Source organism: Cololabis saira, chromosome 21, assembly GCF_033807715.1.
Source record: "Cololabis saira isolate AMF1-May2022 chromosome 21, fColSai1.1, whole genome shotgun sequence".
Lineage (NCBI taxonomy): Eukaryota > Metazoa > Chordata > Actinopteri > Beloniformes > Belonidae > Cololabis > Cololabis saira.
The window spans coordinates 31,642,626-31,663,727 of record NC_084607.1 but is presented as its reverse complement, the minus strand read 5'-3'; the positions used below and the strand labels follow the sequence as shown (position 1 = coordinate 31,663,727).

Here is a 21,102-nt window from a genome sequence, read left to right as displayed (position 1 = left end):
TTTTTTTATCCTACATGTAACGTACGTTACCCTAAATTGAACACCACGCCACAATTTTTCTGTCTTGCACTCAGTGCGTGAATATGAAGCCAGTAGAAAATCAGTGTCCTGTTAACCAACATGTGCTCATGCGTTGCATTCAACTGCAAGAAGTTGAGTTGCGGTGTGGCACGGAGCGAGAAAAACGCCATCTCGGAGCGTGCATGAGCCTATTACACGCACACACACACACACACACACACACACACACACACACACACACACACACACACACCCCAGTCTCCAGCCCGTCATTCTCCCGGTCTCCGTCCCACACAAAAGCAGCCCCAAAAAGCGGCGGAGTGCGTCCGCTCCCCCGCTCACACTCCTCTCCTGCAAACCCCCCCCCCCCCCCAACACCCGACACTTGGAAAAATCGTTCAACTCCCGGTCCTCCGTCTATTCCTGCGCTCTAACTTCTCCTCCTCCCGCAAGCCCCCCTCCTTCATTTTTTTTTTTTTTTTTTTATATGAAATACATTTCGGGAGAAGCGCCATTTTCTCTCCAAAAGCACGCGTGGTTGGAAACGCGCAAGAAAGTTTCCTGTGGTGAAACGCGCGACAAGAGCGACCGGGCGTCGGAGAGTTGAGGTGAAGTGTCAAAGTGAGACGTACAAGAGAAAACACGCTCTAACAAAGCTGAATGGCAGAGCCATACTAATAGACAGAGGCGGAACATTACCAAAAAAAAAAAAAAAAAAAAAAACCCAGCGTTTCCTTTGTAGGCTACTCAAACAATGAAACAAGAAAAGACAGTTTACCTGTGTCAAGCAGTACGGGGAGTACATGATAATCTTTAGAAGGGAGGATTGGAGAGCTTATTTATGTTGGATGGACGCTCGGTATGCTGCATTGCAATCTCTCGCCGTCCCGTTTCTCTCACTCCATGCTGCTGCAGTTTACAGTAACCCCGCCTAGAAAGTGAAAGCTTGCACAAAGTTTCAGGGAAAAAACTTTGCCTCCCTCCCCTCTCCCCTTTTGCAGGACTTTAATCGCTCTCTTCTTTGTAGCAAACTCTCCCGAAGCTCGATTTGTAAAAAAGGCGGATTCCGCCGAGGTTGTTTCGAGGCGCAGCGTTTTTGAAATGATATTCAACTTTGCTGGGTGATCTGAGTCTCTGCACACTGCCCACGGGCTACATCCGTACTTCCCTGCGTCTCATATGGTGCCATGCAACACTTCAGTTGCGTTTACTTGTCCTTTGAATTCCATGTTACTATCATTACAAACAGTGATCCAGAGACGGATGCGCTTCTGCGGTGCTGCGCGCAGAATAAACGCACAATCGGACGCGATCGTTGTAAAAAGGAACACATCTAGGTTTTATTTTGCGATTGGAGTATTTTTTTTAGGTTATATGGGAGTTTCTTTGAGTAGTTTTACTAAAAAAATCCCTTATTAACGATTTTCGTGGACAAACCGGGTTTATGTGATCGGCGTCATGAAAACCTCTCAGATATTCGGTTATACGTCCGATGTGACGGTTTCTCTCAAATCTCACGCATTCCAAGCTCAAGTTTGTGTTGGATTATGAACTTGAATTCATTTGCAAGGCATTTGAATCAATGCATCTTCTCATAGAGGCTGTAGAGTTGAGTCTATTTATTTACTGAACCATATTTGACCCAGTCTGCAAGCCACAACTGTAGCTTCAACCCAGTGAAGTGAGTCCAAGCCAAACAGCGACTGCAGCATTCACTATGAAGTAGAAACATAGCAAACAGTGAAGACAGACGTATAATCACTGCCTGTGAGCAGGATCAAAATACTAAACTGGGATGGAGGAGGGAACACACACTATATGTCCCTCTCTCTCACATACACACACAATCACATATCATACAAAAGTAATAAAACAACAGTTCTTGAGCCATGCAGGCTCCGACTGTTGCAGTTGGAGAATTTGGGTACAGGAGTACATGGGGGTGGGGGCGACGGGGTGGAGCTGAGATTGTGGGGCTGACATTGGAGTCCCACAGATTTATGAGGCCTACCGCTTGTGCTTTTTAACCGCAAGCCTCTGCAGGCGAAACAAAGAGATCTGGGCTCCGTGTTGCCAATTACTGCACGCGGCCCATGACGCGCGCCAGAGACGCAGGCAGGGACGGAGACAGCGCGCGGTCGTGCAGCATATATGCCGCAAAACTATAACCTCCTGTACTAACTCGCCACCACACAAGGTTATAACACCACCATTCCTCTCCCTGAATATGATACATGACTAATATGAAAAACACATGGACAGACACGCCCAAGTGCTTGCACACACATACACATGCACCTTTTTCCTCCACGTCTAAGCAGGTGTATCAACTTCATATAACAATTGTCAGCAAGTTCTGAGGTATTTTTCTTTCTGTTCATAGCTTCCATTTCAAGCTCGGCAAAAGTGCAAAAGGTCGCAGCTCTTGCTTCTCCTTCATAACGTCAACTTGCATGCAACACATGCAAACACTCGCGCTGCCGAGGCTCCTTAAACGAGCCACACATTTAGTGGTCTGTGTGAGTAAATCTCTCATTAAGTAACACATGGTAGAGCCATATGCCATGGTTAGTGGGTCTGCTGTGGCTCTGCTTTTTCACACGCTTGGAATATACATATTTACCACTTCTCCAGAGCGGCCGGCGCTGTAACGACTTAACCCAGCAGCCGGGTCTTTATTTTTGTTTTTTTTTGTACTTTCATTAAGAAATGATCAGGCAAGTCAGTCCTTATAATCTTTGCAGCCGGCCTTGTCGACCCGCTACGGGGAGGCTGTGCATGGGCTTTTGTTGTTGCGAAACAGTTTATTCAAGGATGAGAGTTAAGCGTGGATTTGCATGAAGTGCACACGCACCAAATCACACTGCAGGCAGTGTTGATACCACACCTGCCTGTCGAGTGCGGAAGGAGATGAGATACACGAAAAAGAGGAGATAAGGAAAAGTGCTGTTGGCTGGTGCATGCATGGGCCGAGCAGATGTCAGCTCTATAGCAGCTCATTGTTTACATTGTTCCAGCGCATACTGCAGGTTCTTAAGTTGGGAGGACTCCCTGTAAAAGTCTCTCCTATAAACTCTAGCTGCATGTAAGCATATAAAATATGATGCGTTGAAAAAGAACAAAAGTGCAAATGGGAAAATGGCTATAGTTATACTATTTAACTGTTTTTAAAACAGTTTTAACATCCTTATATTCATGCAAACAATCTGACACTTTCTATACATGAACACATAAAATGAGTGAAAACCTTAAGTTTAGGTTTTTATCTATATCTGTTCTTTCTACTTTTTTTTATTTAGAACAAGATTCTATATTACATCAATTTACAATATGACTATCAACTTGACACTTTTATTTTAACACTTGATTGGTGGACAGATATTAACATTAGCCCAGCAAATCAATCCTTATATGGCTGTAAATGTCACGATTTAATGATATGAAATGCTGAATATAGAATACAATTTTTTTTCTATTGATTTATTTTTATGCCAAATTTTAAATCCACCAAAATCCTCTGAAAATGTATCCTAAAACCTGTATAGTTAAAAAATGCTCTCATCTCACATGCATCCTTATGCTACACTCCATCCTTCTTTACAGAAACACAAGCATCCCAACATTCATTAGGATCAATCACCCTCCAAAAGCTGATCAATTTTCTTCTTCAGTTAGTTGCTGCAGTGGATCGGAGGTGGATGTGCAGGTTCTTGAACTTACTGGTTCCCGAATCCAACACAGTACCCCACTTCACCCCAACCCCCCCAGCCCACTAAAGAGTCCTCGATACCAGCCGTACGTGCTACTCAGTTACAGCCAAAACGCTTCATTTCTGTACCCTGAGACACACGATACACTGGAGCAACCCAGTTTCTGTGAGACTTGGCATTGAACTTAACTTTTGCAAACAAAGAACGCAGCCTAGAAAAAGTGGCTTCCACCTCATTAACAAACACACTTTCAGTCCTCTACTGCTCCTTAACACCATGCACCTGCACTTGTTCTTCCCAAGCTGCACTTCTCTGCTTTCATGTCATGTTAGCTGGAAATCCACTTTTATCCTTTTTTTTAATACGTTAGATGCTCACTTTCTTCTTTTACCCTATTTTTTCATATGATATGGCATGGTGCACATCAACATTGTAATTTTCACTGCCGTAAAGCAAGGGCGCTTTGGTGAAGCGGCAAAAGCCCAGTTTTTTTTCTTAAATGTGTGTGTGGAAATAATAATTGTAATGGTTTGCAGCTGAGGGGGAGTTGTGAATGACGTTGTGATTGCAGAGCTATTACCAAGAGCTTGAAAACAGACAGAGTTCTGAGTAATGACTCCAATAACACTTTTAATATCATCATATAAATAATAATAATAATAATAATAATAATAATAATAATAATAATAATAATAATAATAATAATAATAATAATAATAATGCATACCCTGTATGAATCTGATACTACAAAGCATTCAGGCATCCCAGGACCTCTGGAGGGTTCTTCGTTCAACAGAAAGGTTTCGGTTGCCTGAAATGTAACACAAAGTCATTCATTCATTAGTTGTCACCGTATTTAAGATCAAGGAACTTAAAACACACAGAAAAGCTGGTTTGCAAAGCTGCAAAAGCAGATTTTAAACACGAAAATCCTTCTAATCCTCCTTCTTGACCTATTTGAAAAAATCATCCTCAAGTCCCACCACCAGATAACTCCTTTCATCTTTACAATCTACTGGCGCTCACGCACACACATAGCTGGTGTTGTGCATCGCCTGCCTGTGCCCATGTGTTGTGCAGGCCTGAGGCCCAGCCCTGCCAGTCATTGCCACTTGAATGGGGAGCAACGTGTTTAGCTGCTCTACCCGCTGCACAATACGCCGACACAATAGCATTTCCTGTCCCTGCTATTTCACCTGCATGGTCACTTTTCTGTCAGTGTGTCCTGATCAGCACAAATCATTCAAACTCACATGCACAGTCATGTTACGCACATTCAGTGCAGAATTGCACATGGACGGGCCGTAATTCTGCCCACATGCAGACAAAACACAGGCCCTATTAAAAGCTCGACTTTGCACGGCTTAAGTGTTTATATTTGGGGCAGTTCATTAGTATGCTATGGACATGCACGGAGAGGCTCTGAATAAGGGTCCACAGCGGTTCTGGAGTAAACTATGACAGCCAGGCCAACGAGGGATGGGTGTAAAACCAAAAGACTTAGGATCTGGGTCAGGGTGGGGGTTCTTTCTGGCTGACCGGCCAGTGGTTATTAGTTTTGAGAGTAAACTGGTACAAACAGCTTTTTTTTCCAGGCTAGATTTGAATGCTTTTTCAGGGAATGGGGTAAACCTGTTAGGCAAAAGGGCTCACATCTGCTAGGTTAATGAAAATAACTCCAGTTAAGGAGAAGAAGTTCATTAATAAGGGTAATCTGAAACGGGCGGCATGCTGGCTGCGCTGTTAGCACTCGAGCGTGCATGTTGTTCCATGCTCGCATGGGTTTTCTCCAGGTGCTCCGGTTTCCTCTGGCAGTCCCAAAACATATATGTCTTATTTGCCCATAGCTGTGAGTGTGTGTTGTTTGTCTATAAATGGCCCTGTGAGTCCAGGGCGTACCCCCCCATCCACCCAAAGCAGGAATAAGCGGGCAGAGATAACGGACGGGTAGATGGACGGCACTTGGAAACTTGTATTTTGTTGATGGATAAGCGAAGTTTTAGAAAATGTCACATTCTTATTTCTCTACATAAACAAACGTGCCGGCAAAAGCAGGGATAAACTCTGCTCGTAGCCAGTTTGAAAATGTAAAGTTATACTATTTGAACTGGCGTGTGAGATAAACAGCTCTGGGGGAACTCAAACAGACCTTAGGTTACTTAAGCATTTACATATGCACACAAATACACACGTGCATAGGGTGACATGAGATTGCCCTTGAACAAATACATGCAGAGACACATGCATAAACACACCAGCACTATAATAAGTCCCAGACTGGGGCTAACCGAGCTGCGGCTGGAGACACAGGCTATTCATATCCTCCGAAATGAGAGGTTACAGCTTGAGTCTTTTCCCTTTCCCCTTTTAACAAAGGAAGGACATCTGTGTGTATGATTTCACTCAATGTCTGTGGCAAAAGGTCTCAGGCAGGTTGATTATCATAAGACTAACAATGGTTTTATTTAGCAGAGTCGCATGTGCCATGTGGTGCGCACACATTTTAAACAGAGTCAGAACTCAAGTCAGCCAAGTGACTTGGAAAACAGCACTTGTGTTGTTCAGCCTCAGCGCCCGACTTCTGGCACGTCACAATTAATATAACTGTGGAGGGAAACCATTTGAAACCATTTGTCCCACTAAATGATGCCCTCATCGAGCTCCTTGGGCTTTCTATTAAGCTCTTAAACTGCCCAGTTGGGCTGAGGGATACAATTTACTCTGCTGATTATCACAGAGAAGCACAAAATGTGGCGCGCTAGTAGTTTCAGCAGCCTCTCGGTTAAGAATCAGCGGCGTTGAATAGACAGAGCAGCTCAGGCTCCACGCAGCTAAAGGACAAAACATTTGCAATTCAGGATATTTGTGTGTTTGCAACATTTGGATAAAGTAGTGATACATATTTAAAAAGGCCCTTTAAGAAGCTGAAGTTTACATTTGACAGGATGTTATAATATATTTTCTTAAAGAAAGAATGTGTTCGGTCTGCAAGAGGAAGAGTCTCGTATCAGCCGAAAAACAAATGGATGAGCTCATGGTGGCTTAATCTCCCATGAACACGATGGAAAAATATGATGAGCAAACCTGTTCCTATAATGTCATACATTATATTTAGTTTATTACAAAGAAAAAAGACACTGAGTCGCTTATTATACTCTTTATCAACGACAAATATGATGCATGCTGTTGATGTCCTTCAGCCTGGCAGTGCAGCAGTTATCTTTGTTTTACTTAATGTGCAAAGGTTAGTACCCTCTTTCTTATACCCATGTTTCATTTTAAAAGCATGATAAAATAATCTAATTCTAATAATCTGCAGAATAATCTGCAGAAAGACTTCGTAGCCACTGTGAAACACGGCAGTGGACGGATAATGATTTGGACCGTGGCACTTGTTCAGTCATGAAGATTCGTGAAATCTTTCGTATATCGGAGGAAATTTGCACATAAATGACCTTTTTTTTAAAAACATACTCCAGATTCACTGTAAAACTGATTTGATGGTAAGAAGGTGTGTACATTTATGAACATCATCGTGATCCCGTTGTTCAATAATTAGAGACCATTAGATTGGATTAGATTTTCATTATTGTATTGTGTTTAAGGATTGTTGCCCCTCAAACTTTGCATTCTTTCTGTAGTTCAAATAAAGGTAACATTCAAATGTAAAGAACAACTTCATTCACTTCATGATTTTTACATTTTTCTTTTTGTAAATTAGGATCCCTAATCCCTAATCACTTATAGGCTGAAAGTCCATTTACTGTAATCAATTTAGTGACTTTTACAGAAAGATAATTTGAAGTCTAAATATGAGAAAGTTCAATTAGGTAAAAATGTGTTGTATATATATATATATATTTTATTTAATCTTGGGTGTAAGACACTTTTTTTAACAGCATCTGCAAATTTTGAAAAAAAAAACAGTCTATATAATATATATCTATATATATCTAATGCATTAGTGTTGTAAATTCTGATAATAAGTGATATTCATTTGCACTCACAGAAGCTCAACACGTGGTTGCAGACAGGAGCTCATATGTTCGTATCTACGAAAAGTTAAAAACTAACAGTTTCAAGAATTCTGAAATTTCAGTCCGTAAACGCTTCATGGGCTCTGCCCACGTTTGATGACTGAGGCGACTGAATGGACCGTGAGCTCTACGCCGAAATAGTCCAGGTTCAAATGTGTGAATCATCAGCCCGAAAGCAAAAGTTTGGTCAAAACTGAGTCAAGCAGCATGATCTAAAACACCACACATCTTCATAAAAATGCCTGAAATGCAACGGGCTTCGGGATCCAGATCAAAGTCCAGGCCACAACTGAAGTGAAACGCTGCAGCAGGACTTTAAGAAAACTGTCCCAAGTAAGAGCAAAATGCAATAAACTTAAGCCATGCCATAGAGAAGAGTGGTAAATAGAGAAAGGTACACATATCTACAAAACGGTGGGACATCTGCTAGGTCTTGAATCCAGGGGTTACTAGTCCTGCATTTGTACATTTTTCCTTTTTGGCCTCATTTCTGATCAAATAAATAATGGCACGGAGAAAAGAAGTTATATGTTATTGTCTGTCTAAGACTGAATCAGGTGATTTCTATTTGGTTTTACCCCAATAAGAAAGTGTAAGATTAAAAGAGGAGTGTGTGTTTTCTGTTTGTCTCGGTAGCTGCAAGTCAGCAGCGCTGCAAAGAGGAACATTAGGAAAAAAAGTTGCTTCACCTTCTTTGAAATCTCAGCTTTTAAAAAAAACCTTTAAAAACCAAGAGCGTTTGTTTTCGTGCTAGCGTTCATTAGGGAGATGTAAGTGTGTCGGTAGGCATGGTTTTAAAACTTTAATTAGAGCTTACTCATGAATAGAGTCTTTGTACAAAGCTCGGCTAACGTGGACCTTAGAAAGCAGATCCATGCACTTTACTTCACATATGTTTTAATTTTGCAGTGAAAATATTGATTTAATCAGAATTTATTGTAAGAATCCATTACAGTATTATAAGTTGAGGCAGCGGCCTGTTGACCTGTCTATTCTTTAAGGTTTGCAAAAGGCTGAGCCTGCTGCGACTGAACTTTAAAGAAGATGCTTTAAAGAAGGACCAGTGAACACATCAGGATCTGTACGGCACTTCTGCAGATCACAGGGCTGCTCACTTCTCTTTGAAAGCCACAATTATAATAAGTCAGAAATGAAGGGTGGGTGGGGGGAATGGCTAAGTTGGCTGCTTCTCAATTGAATAATCGGAGCACATATACATAATTCCCGCCTTCCTCTGTCTCACTCATTGTCTTGTTCACACAGACACGGAGCACAGAAACCACCTGGGTTTCCATATTTATGCAACGATCCACAAGAGGCGGGTATCTTCACAGTAACTGATTGCCAGCCTTCTGATGATTTCTCTGTATCGTCCTAATCATTTGCAGCATTGGCTTTCAGAGCCGAACAGTTTATGGAGCATCAGATGCTTCTCATACGCTGTAAAACGCAAGCTGATATCCTACCCAGTCCTTCTTATTCAGTCTTAATTGTATCCTTATTCTTCACCTGGTAACAAGCTAACAAACCTGTGCAGATGTGGAAAGCACATCAAAGGGTGGGAGGGATGGGATGGGAGGGGGGAACTTGTTTGTACAAAAAAAAAAAAAAGAAAAAAGATGTGGGGGAATATGAAAGGAAAGAATTACGTTGTGTGAGTCCAAGCTAGCTTCACCTTGGGGAGAATGCTGGAAAAATGTGATATTTTACACCTGCATCTCGAGAGGTGTGGAATAGGAGCAGGGGAGGCAGTAATTAAAAGAGCGTGTGTTTCGAAAGGATTTTCAGTATGTTTCTGGGGCTTGCCACCGGTTCTTTTTCAGCACTCAATTTGGCATGATCCATCTGATGCCTGATTATTAAGGATGCTAAAACTAGTATATGAATGCTAAGAAATGAACATGTTGAAAACAACTATGCAAATGTTGCTGATGATAAGTAGGTGGCAAGCCCTGATTAATGAATAATGCTATTGGCTTTAATTCCTCATTAAGCCACAGAAAAAGATACCAAAGGGAGGAAATGCAGGTATTGTTTTTGTGATTTTTTTTTTTTTTTCCAAATTAAGTGAAGACGATACAAACACCTTCTCAAATTAGGTTACTCAAATTACCGGGTTACACAGCTGCTGTTCAGTCTGGGGTGTCTTGTGAAACCAATTAATGTGAGTGTTAAGTCTTAAGCAAGTAAATGAAGCAGGGTTTGATATAAGATAGAGGATCACGAGTGGCATTGATGGGAGTTAAACCAGTAGGATCATCTCACTCCGGTGTTATCACTTTCCACCAACAAGAGCTTCACTTCAAGCAGAACTGGAAAAGGGATCCTTTTGTTTTCATATTGTATACATTCATCACTGCACTTTGGAATGAAAACTGCTTTTTCTTTAAGAGTATATTTTGCTTCAGAAGGGACATGTACAACTACTGTTGTCTCTTTTTTTTATTATTTCTTGTGGAATTGTTGTAAATCAAAAGAAGGTTTAAAAGAAGGAAAACTAAATTATTCCAACTTTATAGGCAACAGCGTAATATGGGTTTAAAGCGAAGACGCCCAGTTTTAATTTGAGGGCTTTCCCATTCAAACAGGAGGAAGAGTTCAATTTAATTTAGATTTTCCTAACTGGAAATGAACACACAGAGATGATCGTAGCTAAAATATATACATGTACATATATATATATATATATATATATATATATATATATATATATATATATATATATATTCAAAGATAAAAACTTTGTTGAAAATCTTTAACAGAAGGAATCTTAAATGTAGGATCTCGTCTCCAAAGAACTATTTTCATTCGCTGTGACTCTCCAAAAACTTCTGGGATTCTTCCAAACCATGTGTTTTTGGGTCAATGTTCATCTGTACTTTGAAACGTCCTTCGCTCGGCTTTGCTTCTTTCTGTTGAATCATTGCAGACAGTATTTCCCAACACACCTCGGAGTTTAGCTGCACACTGTACGTGCTGTTGTGTCCAGACCAGAGGCCATTCCAGGTCCTCTCTGCCTTTATTCTGCTGCTGGTCTGGGTCGATTTTAGCGCCGTCTGTCCAAAGAATGCTGATCCAGAGCTAAAGTCTAATCTGGCCTTTGTGTTCTTTAGGTTTATGAATGATTTACACCTTCTGGTGAACACTTGGGATGTCTTCTCTATATAAGAGACCCTGGATTATGGATGAATAATTATGCCCTCCACTGTCTTCCACAGATATCTCTACCTTAAACTTCTGCTGGGTTTATCAATTTCTTCTTTTTTTTTTTACTTCTGTTTCCTTTAACAAACCGCTACACTTTTCCACAGTAGACCAACATGGCTATTAGTCATCCACAGCATTTGCTGCATTCAGCCATACCATTTTTACCCCCTTTGACTGAAAAGAAAGAATGAAAATAAGTTGCACCTGTTCATCATCTTTTGAGTTAACCGCCTGAGCAAGTAAAGAAATAAATAAATAAAGGTATCAAGTGTCTATATGACGGACTTTCCAGCTCAAACCTCACTTCTTGTCCAAGGACAACTGTGGGAGGCTCCCACACCTCCAGCATGGAGCAGGTGTAAAAATACTAATGGATAGAATTCCTGATGGGGAAAACTGCAAAGAGTACTGCGGGAAGATTCAGGGAATCAGGGAAAATGTGGTGAACCAATTTTGAATGGCTTTGATCTTCTGGCTTTCAGACAGAACTGCTTTAAAAACAGAAATTCTGTCGTGGAAAAATCACTGTGTGGGCTTGCAAATGATTGCCAGTGAGCGCAGCTCATCGTTACATCCAGCAACGCAAGTTCAAACTTTACCACGCAAAGAAAAAATCAAAATAAAAAGACAGATAAACAGAACAGATACCACCACCTTCTCCAGGCCCAGGCCTATTGGGTGAAATGTACTTTTGGAAAATCTCAGAGACTAAATTGGCTGGTATGAAGTCCAGATCGGTTTCATGCATTTTAAAGTAAATCCGTGCATTTCTATGCTCAACAATCTGGCACGACAGAGTTTTCACGTATTTTTGTGTCCACAATTTTTTTGGCCCCTGCTCAAAGACGCGTTAATAATGAAAAGGGACGCTTTCTATTACTTTTCTTGTCTTTACATGTAAGAGGCTGAATCCATCAGAGGATTTTGCAACGTCATACATCCTCTGTCGCCCCTCTACTTTTAAATTGCAACAGCTTAAAAATCAATCAGCCCGACAAGCCCATCTGAGCTCACCCTCTTAACGCCTATGATGTTTGACCATACATCCATCTTTGACTAACTGCAAAAGCTTAAATGCCACGTTGGCTATTAAAGCCTACTTCAAATAAATGTCGAGGCCAGGACAAACACAATAGCATGATATTCTGTATACAGTGAGGGATGACATCACAGGCAGCAACAGCCAAGAGGGAGATCTCACATAACTGCAAAACTAACTACCTGATCGTCATGTGGCAGGCTGCAAAACGCACACAGAAACGCACACAGAAACAGGATTTGGGATGAACTCACTCAGAATTATTTATAACAAATGTTTTGGGTTTTTTGCTGGATGCTTTTAATTGAGTGCCTATAAGTATTTTTTTTCCCATTACACTTTTGATTTATCTGATATTTAAAAGGGGTTAGAACAGCTTGATGAGGAGCTCTAATGTATCTGTGAGTCAGGAGATTTACTTATATTCTTTGAATAAAGGGGCGAGCTTTGCATTTGTTTCCCAGCAGATATGGACACAATCTAGAATCTGCAGATCTACAGATACCGAACAGTCATGAGGCGTCCTGGTTTTTATTTGTGTGGCAGGGATGGGGTTTTCATCCTGACACTGACTGACAGAAGCCTCCAGTGTATTCTAACTGAACTAACATGCAACTGGAATGTTTGGCACCAGTTCAGCGAACAGCATCTCTTATACAGAAAAAAGAAAAGGAAAAAAGAGGTAAGTTGCTGCTGTAAGTAGGAGAATAACAAGTCAAGATAATCCCATGTGAGGCCTGTCCTGAATTTCATATCATTTTTACTGATGAGCTTCTTGGGCAGCTGCCATGTCAGCAAGGATGCTAGTAAACAAATAATTATTCATACTAATAATCTCCCATATTCATGTGCAAATAAGTCTCTTCCTGGTATCTTAGTAGCTGCGAGGTTGTATGTGGGAGGTTCCTCTAACTATTGCCTTACTTGACTCATTTCATGCCAAGAAAGAATCTTTCTAAGGGTCAAGGATATGTGTGAGTTAGATATGATAATGCTGCACTTACAGATGTTTTAATAATACCTTTTAAACTTACAAGTGCCTCCTTTAAGTCTATATCCACAACCTCACAGAGAATATATTTACCCTTAATTCTGAGGACTGAAATAAAACTAGAAAGAGTCCACGAGTATGTTTTTACATGAACTAAATGACCAAATCACCACAGAAATCTCTATATCTGCAAAGGGAAGCTAAAAGCAACGTCTCCAGAACAAGCAAAATAAACTTTTTCTCTGTGGCCCACAATTGATCTAACTTCCAGAAATAAACCCCTTTGCCAAATGAAGAGATAAGTCCGAACTGCTGTGCGTAATTACGCACAAATAAATAGATGCATAATCACAAATTGGCGCAAATAATAAGCCCCATTCTCTGAAAAACCGCATTTCCGAACTGGGTTAGACTTTTTCTTTAGGTCGGGACCTCTCGTGTTTCACAATGTAACCTTTACATACGCTGTAACGCCTCTTTAGTAGCTGCTTAGTCTGAATGATATGCGATAGCGCGTCTCGCATGTATGGCTATAAATAGTGTGCAGACGGGCTCGCACCAGAGACCACTCCAGTGAGAGGAGTTATGTTCTCTGTGTGGATAAAACGGCAACGGCAGGAGGCATCGGGTGGTGGACTGACAGGGACTGCACTGACTTGGACAGGAGGTTGGAAAGTAAATGTTGGCCACATCGTCGCCATCTATTAAAATAACGTGGAGTGTGTTTTCCTTTGCAGCGAATGTTCATGAAGCACTTGAGCAAGACACTTTCACTTTTTTTTTTTTTTAAGTAGCCTAACCATAAAAACAAAAGCATTCTCAAATGTGACAGCTGGTCCGGGCTGGTGGAGGGACTTGGGACACTTTTTGGTTACTTAGAAACAAAATGCACACAATAATTATAATTAATTTAACTTCTAGGATCATGATGAACAGAAACGGTCTTCAATTTGTCATGAAATATGAGCTACAATGAACCTGTAAAACTGACTGTATAAATGAGCAAATTATTGGTTTACATAGCACGTACCATTGTTGTGTGAGGAAATGTGCCAACACTCTCAAAGACCCATTTTCCACTCTCAAAAGTTCGGCTTCCAGAGGAAAAAAAAAAAGCGTGAGAGAGAAAAGGTGCTCAGTTTCAGCTGTGGGCCTTGTACCGGAAGCAAAAGAGCTCTAATACACGGCCTGCACCCCGGTAAACATTCTTTAGTGCAATTTGCAGTCAGTTTTCTTCATTCAAAAGCGAGAGAAAAAGCGCCGTATAGAATCCAAGTCGGGCTTCCCGACACTGTCTCCGCAACAAAGGGGGTTTATGTTCGGGGTTTCAGCTCGTGATATTCCCACAAAAAAAAAGTGGCCGGTGCGGCTGTTTGAGCGTGATCTGGCAGCGTAGCAGCGTAAAGTCCCAGTGTGCGCCAGCAGCAGCGCGCAGGTCACACCGTCCCGGCCCGGGGACGGAGCGGAGAGTGCGGCCGCAGCAGCGACCGTGAGTTCCCGCAGCGCGGCTTCCGACGCACCGGCTCAGCTGTTGCTCCCGCACCGGTCCGGGGGAACGCACCGGCAGCTCTGCCTCACTGCATGCCCCGGCTCTGATCGACCTGGAAAACTGCAGGGCGCTCCTTCTGTCTCCCCGTCCACCTGTTCCTCAGTATCCAGAGAAAGTTGTCGAGAAGTGGGAAGCAAAACTCACCATGTGGCAAAGCGTGGATGTCGCAACCGTCTGGCTGGTGGAAAGAACCAGCAGCAAAAAAAGCAAAAGGGATTCTAGTTGGCAAATGCCATTCGTGGGGGAACCGCGTATAAGCGAGCTGGTATAACGGAGAAGTGAAAAAGGTGCGTGTCCCCCTGTTTTTCTGCGTGACACCGAGCAGCTGAAATTAAAAGCACAAAGTGAGAAGCGCAGCGTGGCTGCGGGCGCGCAGCGGTGAGGACGCGGCCGCGGCCGGAGGAGCGCAGGGCTGGTGAATTATTAATAACCCGATTGGTTCACAGTCTGTCGTGCTCAGTGAGTTACCAGGGCGGCAGCTGGGGGTTTAGAGGAATTAAATACGAGCTCAGAGTAAACCTTGGACGCAGAGGATTAGTAGCTCTCACCGGCGCGAGTGTAGGGGCAGCTCGGCACCGACGGCGAGGGCGGGAGGGAGCGGACGTTGGAGGTTATGATAAATATTTTCTCAAGACTGGCGAAAAAGGGAAGCCGTAAATTCCGTTTTTGCAAACTTTGAGGTCTAAAATAAAAACTGATGCATGCTTGCTCTTGCACCTGATAAAAGAGCAGGTAAAATCTGTACTTGGGAAGTCATTTGGAAAAAAAAAAGATGTATGGAGCCCAAATCTGTATTTGAAAATATCATCATATTTTGCAACAATATAATTATATGATCATTAAAGTGTTGTAATTGCAGTTTTTGTTTTGGTGAAAACGTTGTCAGACCTATTTGTGCCAATAAACATTGTGGGGAAGCGTGGATTTCTCAAAGGTTTTCAGGAAGTTTAACAGGGCTGGACTCGTGATTCAGTCGCAATGGTGAAAACAGACAAATCCTGTGGTGAGAAGAATTTGAGTGGTTTCAACCATCATTAATCTCCCTGGGCTCATTTTCTAACACTAGATGATTGCCACGTTTTTACGTCAAACAGGCCAAATAGTTCACAATAAAGAAGCAACCAGGGTCCAAACAAACACCCTTCTGTATTTATTTTATCATGAACTCACTTGGGTCAGGAGTCACGCACACTGCAGGTTATGGGGCAGGTGCGTGGCTCAGGGAAAATACAATAATTATTCATCACAAGAAGCCAGTTAGCTGTGGAAATTCAGGTGAAATTTAAGCAGGAACGCCTCCAAGAGACACTATCCGCTCGTGATTAAATTACGAAAAACAGACATTTGGGTTTTATGGGAAATATTACATTTTACAGATGTAAAAGTGCCAAAGTCACGATGAGCAGGGACACAAGGATTTGTCAAGTGCATCCCGTCACAAAAAATGAAAAACATAATGTCCCAGAGTTGTTGACCTGCAGTAAAATATTTTAGGGAGAGAACAGCTCAATAGTCAAACAATTTTTGAAAAATTTAAAATAGATTCTTCAAATGAAAATAAAGATGCAAAAAGAATAAAATGAACTGCACAAATATATTTTATTACTTTTTGTTAAAAATATATTTTTTTATTTAAAAAAATAAGATGGCACAATATGGCTGTTCTAGTGAGGACATCCCAAATTTGAAGACTTTATGTCGAGTTTACAACATAGGCTACAGAACTTTTTTTTTCTAATTTAAATTCCTGATGAAAACCTTTATCTGTGTTTTAAACACAAAGCTTCCTCTTAATCTAGATGTTGGAGGAAACTGGTGTCTACTTAACACATACAGTATTTCTCATTCTTATAGTTATAGTTAGTTCTTATCTTATAGTTAAAGTGTCCGTTATTGATTTCAACTCAAACGAAGCAAATTTATACCATGATATCTATTTTAAAGCATCTAATGCCTCATCATAAATAAATACTGCGGTTATTTTCGGATGGGCAATTTTCCTTGTTCCTTCAAATAATTCACGAAAAAACCCCGTTATTAATCCATGGCAAAACATGAATAATTATTATTTAGATCATTTCTTCTTGTGAACTTTCAGAAATGTATTTTTCCTGCAATCCACAAAAATATCAGGATTGTGTCCAATTATTTATCTTGCCTTTTGTTTTTTTACGATATTGAACAAATACGTTAATGATAAAATTATATCGAGTTTTCCTCACGGACTAAGAATATTTATTTTTAAAACGACTGATCAATAATTTAAGCAGTAAATATTAATGTATGTCAAAATTCGTGGCCTTTTCCAGGGAGCGGCCTGCAGGAGCGTAAATCAATCCAGGCCTCTGTGGGAAAACCCGTTTGTTCGAGTGCGTTGGACTCTTAATTAGCCACTGGGTGCACGCCAGTGCAATATGAACACTGTATTATTTTATTTATTTATTCATGTTTCTGCTAACTATACTCAAACTTAAGAAACATTTCCAGGATGTGAAGATCAATGCCTGCTCAAAGCTGGGGGATTGTTGAACAGCACGAGTCCTAAAATGTCCAATCAAATTCACGCAGGCTGCCCGTGCCTGATCACATCACTTTAGTAAGGGTTACAAACTCGTCTTCTGCAGATCATTAATTAATTGGTTCACTTGACCTCCTGTCTGACCTGAAATCAGTGGTTTCAATGATCTGTCTAACTTCTGGACTAGTGTAGGTCCTGAATGTTATGTTTCCAACTTATTATTTTTCTGGTGCTCAAGCAACTGAGTTGTCTCTGTTCATATGGACTTGACATTAACTTTTAAATATTTTTTGCTTTTAAACCAAATCCATCTAACGGAATCACGTAGAATGAGTGATAACTGGTCACGTTTGATTTAAAACAACAGAACCTCGGATAATAAAATAGGAGAGTTTACATTGTGGGTATCTGGGCTGCACTTCTCCCACGCAGTTTGTGTGGTGCGTTCATAGACACTGGATTGCGCTCCTTCCCAGTCCTGTGTGGTTCCCCCGCTGCCGGTCCCTGCACCGCCGCGTCCCCCTGCAGGTCTCAACACAAACAAAAGTTCCACGACGGCCTGTCATGGAATGCTGACCTTGGCAGGCCCGCCGGACCTGGCTCTGCTCACAGCCACTCTCTCGTTTCTTTTTGGTTTTGAATTAAGTTGCATTTGACCTGCGCCAATTTCCAGGAGGTTCCTCGGTGGTTAAAGGCGGGCTGGGGCCGCTCCGCAGGATCTGCATGCTGCAGAGCTGCAGAGCTGCAGCCGCGGGCGCCTGCGCGCAGGGAACACAGCATCTGCACTGATGAAACTAAGTTTGGAAGGGTAGAAACATTCAATCAAAGTAAAGGTAATCCTGGAATAAACGCAGCTAATAGATAAGTGGTGAGCTGCATAGGAATAATCACTTTGGTTTGGATTATTTTAAGAATACTTTTAATACAATAGAAATGGGGGAAAGAAAACAGGGAAGTTAAGAAAATATCATGGTACCCTTCATGGGTTTTCATTATTGATGTTGAATGTTTCTCACTTTTAACTGCTATCATATAAAATGTCAAATAAGTAGATTCTGAAGTAAAAGACAATAAAATAAAACCCAGAACTCACTTAACTCGGTTCATTAGCTGAGGCTGAGTACAGTTACTGTAGAATATTAGCACCCATCACCCTCAGGTGACAACAGAACATCACTTTCCTACATTTTCCACTAATGAAAACCTCAAGAATTAGACTGGACATTGATCTACAGAGCTTTGGTGTTTTTAATAAAAATATATTTTTTTTAAATTTATCTTTGCACGTTCTCTGTACAAAACTGTAGAAAACAGTACAAATAAATGTTTTGTAATCCCGATAGGATCAGAGATATGGTTCTTTCTGAACTCTCGGACATCCATTGAAAGATGTTGGACGTGTGATATCAATCGTACACCGAGATTCCTCCACAGATGTGACAGCTCTTGAAGTTGAAAGGACGCATTTACAGAAAGCACCTGAGTCCCGGGGGGCCTTTGAATAAGATGGTGAAGTTTAATCAGTCCATTTTAGGCATGGTATTTAATTACTAAAACACCCCTGAGAGAGCATGTTGGTCCTTTGAACATCAAGGTGAGAAACGGCTGCTAAACCGGCTTAGGTTGAAGTCAATTACCTGAAAACAAAGACATGTTTACCGACTGGAGAACAAAATTGATTTTTATTATAACTTAAGAAACAGTCACTTTTCCCACCTTTTCCAATTATATCCCATCTCCACATTGCCTTAAAAGAACACCATAATGCATATTATTGTATGTACCCGGGTACTTTCAAGCACTGGTCCTGACTGCTTTTTTTAATGTCTTTTTTCTGTCATGCACTCGTGCATATTGCTCCTGCTGGAACACACACTCACACACATATGGGTTGTGCTGCTACACATGTTCATCCAGCCGCAGGCTGAGAGGTGGCTTTAATAACACCTGATGCAGAAAGGTGATTGGTGCAACCTCAGGCCATGTGAAGCATTTATTGGCTCAGAAGAGGATCTGACAAACTGATGCTGAACAGAGCGTGTGTGTGTGTGTGTGTGTGTGTGTGTGTGTGTGTGTGTGTCTGGATCTCTCAGGGTATCCCACACTCCCCTGCCTTATCAGGCTGCTCCACGGCACTGCTAGAGGAGTGCTGCTCTCAGGAGGGCAGGGCTACACGCACAACGCTTATCTTCCACTGGCAAGGAGGGTTTATATGTCTGATTAACTCACTGTTTCTATGTGTCATGTGTTTTTGAAAAGAAGAGAGAGCTGGAGTGTATAATTGTGCATTGTAGACGAACGGCCGATTGTGTGTGCGGCGTCAGCTGTGTAAGAGGATGCAAATGTGAGAAAAGGTGTTTACTCGAGTGCAGTAAACACTTGGTGAACCACACTGGAGGATGGCACACACACACACACACACATCCCAACGTCTCGCTCTCTCGGTGAGTCATAGCTCTCCAGAAGCTCAGGGGCACCCAGGAAGTAACACAAAGGCTCTGTCACCGGTTCAGGGTTGAGTGCTGTTGAGCGTACAACACCACACAGCACCCTTCAAAAGCTCTCTTGTTGTGATGAATTACAAAGCTCCAAACTTAAGAAAAAATTGACAAAAAAATCCTCCTTTGTACAATTTATATCAAATTGCACCATTTGTCAGCAGGCTGTTTGGAGCTCACACTCGTCCTCTACCACAGTGGTGCTGGGTGATATGATTTACTCTGGTTTAGGTCCAGCCGGTACCACCAGAGAGTGTTGTCTGAAGGGGGGAAGGGAGATGGGAAAGGGAAGAGTATGCCCCCCCCTCATCCCCATATAGGAGAAAGCATGGCTGCTATAATCTCCTTTCCTGGCTCTCAATGAAAGAGAGAGGAAGAGCCACTACAGCCTCGGTCTGTTTAGATCTGCTGCCCCTCACCCCAACTATATCTGCTATCTCCTTGTTCCCCTCTTTCGCACAGCCTATCTGTCCTCTTGTTCCTGCTCTCCATCCCTCGCTTTACTCGCTCATTCGGAATCCGTCTGTCGTCACACTTCGCCGCTCATCCACTTTGTTCTCCTCATTGTGATCCTTTCTCACACATTCAGCGCTTTTCTTGTCACATCTACAGTGTCGTGCCTGTACTTGGTGTCTGTGCTCCCTACTTGTACCGTCTAAGCTTTGCTAATGAGGGAGGCGTGGGGATGGAGGGCCGCAGTCGTCGTGTCAGCGGGTCCAAACTGTAGAGACTCAGAGAAGGACGTGCACCCATGAAAAAGCACGGCCATCGGAATGACATTTCTGGCCTTTTGCTCTCCACACGGGCGGAAATATCACGGTGCAACTGGTGCAGCGGCCATGTGCCGTCAGGGGAGGGAGAAAAGAAAAAGGTTTTTGTGAATGGAAGAGTCCAAATCACCTGAATAGGCTACCTGTCAGTCATGTTAAGTGCATGATGAGTTTTCAGCAAGAAAGAAACGTAAACAGGACGAAATAGACGACAAAAAACAGCGTGGCATCATATTCAGCAAGCCCAAACAAAAAAAGCACAAGAGCCAGGAGGATATTAAAGCAAAAATGACTAAATTAAATCTGTTTTTTACTGCAACCGAGGAAAAAGCCTGCATCCTGTCGGAGGATAGCTCGACAGCTACATCCATAAATGAAACGGCATGGACCGACCGCCGGGGGGGTGGAGGAGACGTCCTGGCCAGTCACAACGTTTTTCCATGGCAACAGCAGCAGTTCTCCATAGTGGCTGTGCATGTGGTGTGCGCTTTTGTTTAGGGCAGTGGTGGGGGAACAAACAAGTATTTGCACCAGGCCTATCACCACGATATTACGCTGCTGACTCTTCAACAATGTTGCACACACAAGACAAGACTTCAATGTTCCCGTCAAGCATCCTACATGCGACAAGGTCCTCATCCGTGCATGATGGACGACCGTGGCACGTGCACCAGCTCACGATGATCCGGAAACCTTTCCTTGAGCCACTTTTCATCTACCGCCTTTATCATCCCAAAGATCCCACTGCCCAATACCAGCTTT

The 21,102-nt window shown here is 42.1% G+C and overlaps 1 protein-coding gene across 12 annotated transcripts in view; it reads right to left on the bottom strand.

Moving 5' to 3' along the window:
• Nucleotides 1-15,119, bottom strand: part of nfixb (nuclear factor I/Xb) — a 145,109-nt gene extending 129,990 nt beyond the window's left edge. For 3 of the 12 annotated variants that reach the window (XM_061712106.1, XM_061712104.1, XM_061712099.1), the window contains exons 1-2: nt 14,036-15,115; nt 4,459-4,542 (exon numbers count right to left, since the gene is read on the bottom strand). In XM_061712106.1, coding sequence (XP_061568090.1) covers nt 4,459-4,542; nt 14,036-14,038 — 87 coding nt within the window. In that variant the 5' untranslated portion in view covers nt 14,039-15,115. Of the gene's footprint in view, nt 1-799; nt 1,165-4,458; nt 4,543-14,035 lie in introns of those variants that run through there. The other 9 variants (XM_061712107.1, XM_061712100.1, XM_061712101.1 and 6 more) reach the window with 7 other exon arrangements.
• Between the last annotated feature and the right edge of the window lie 5,983 nt (nt 15,120-21,102).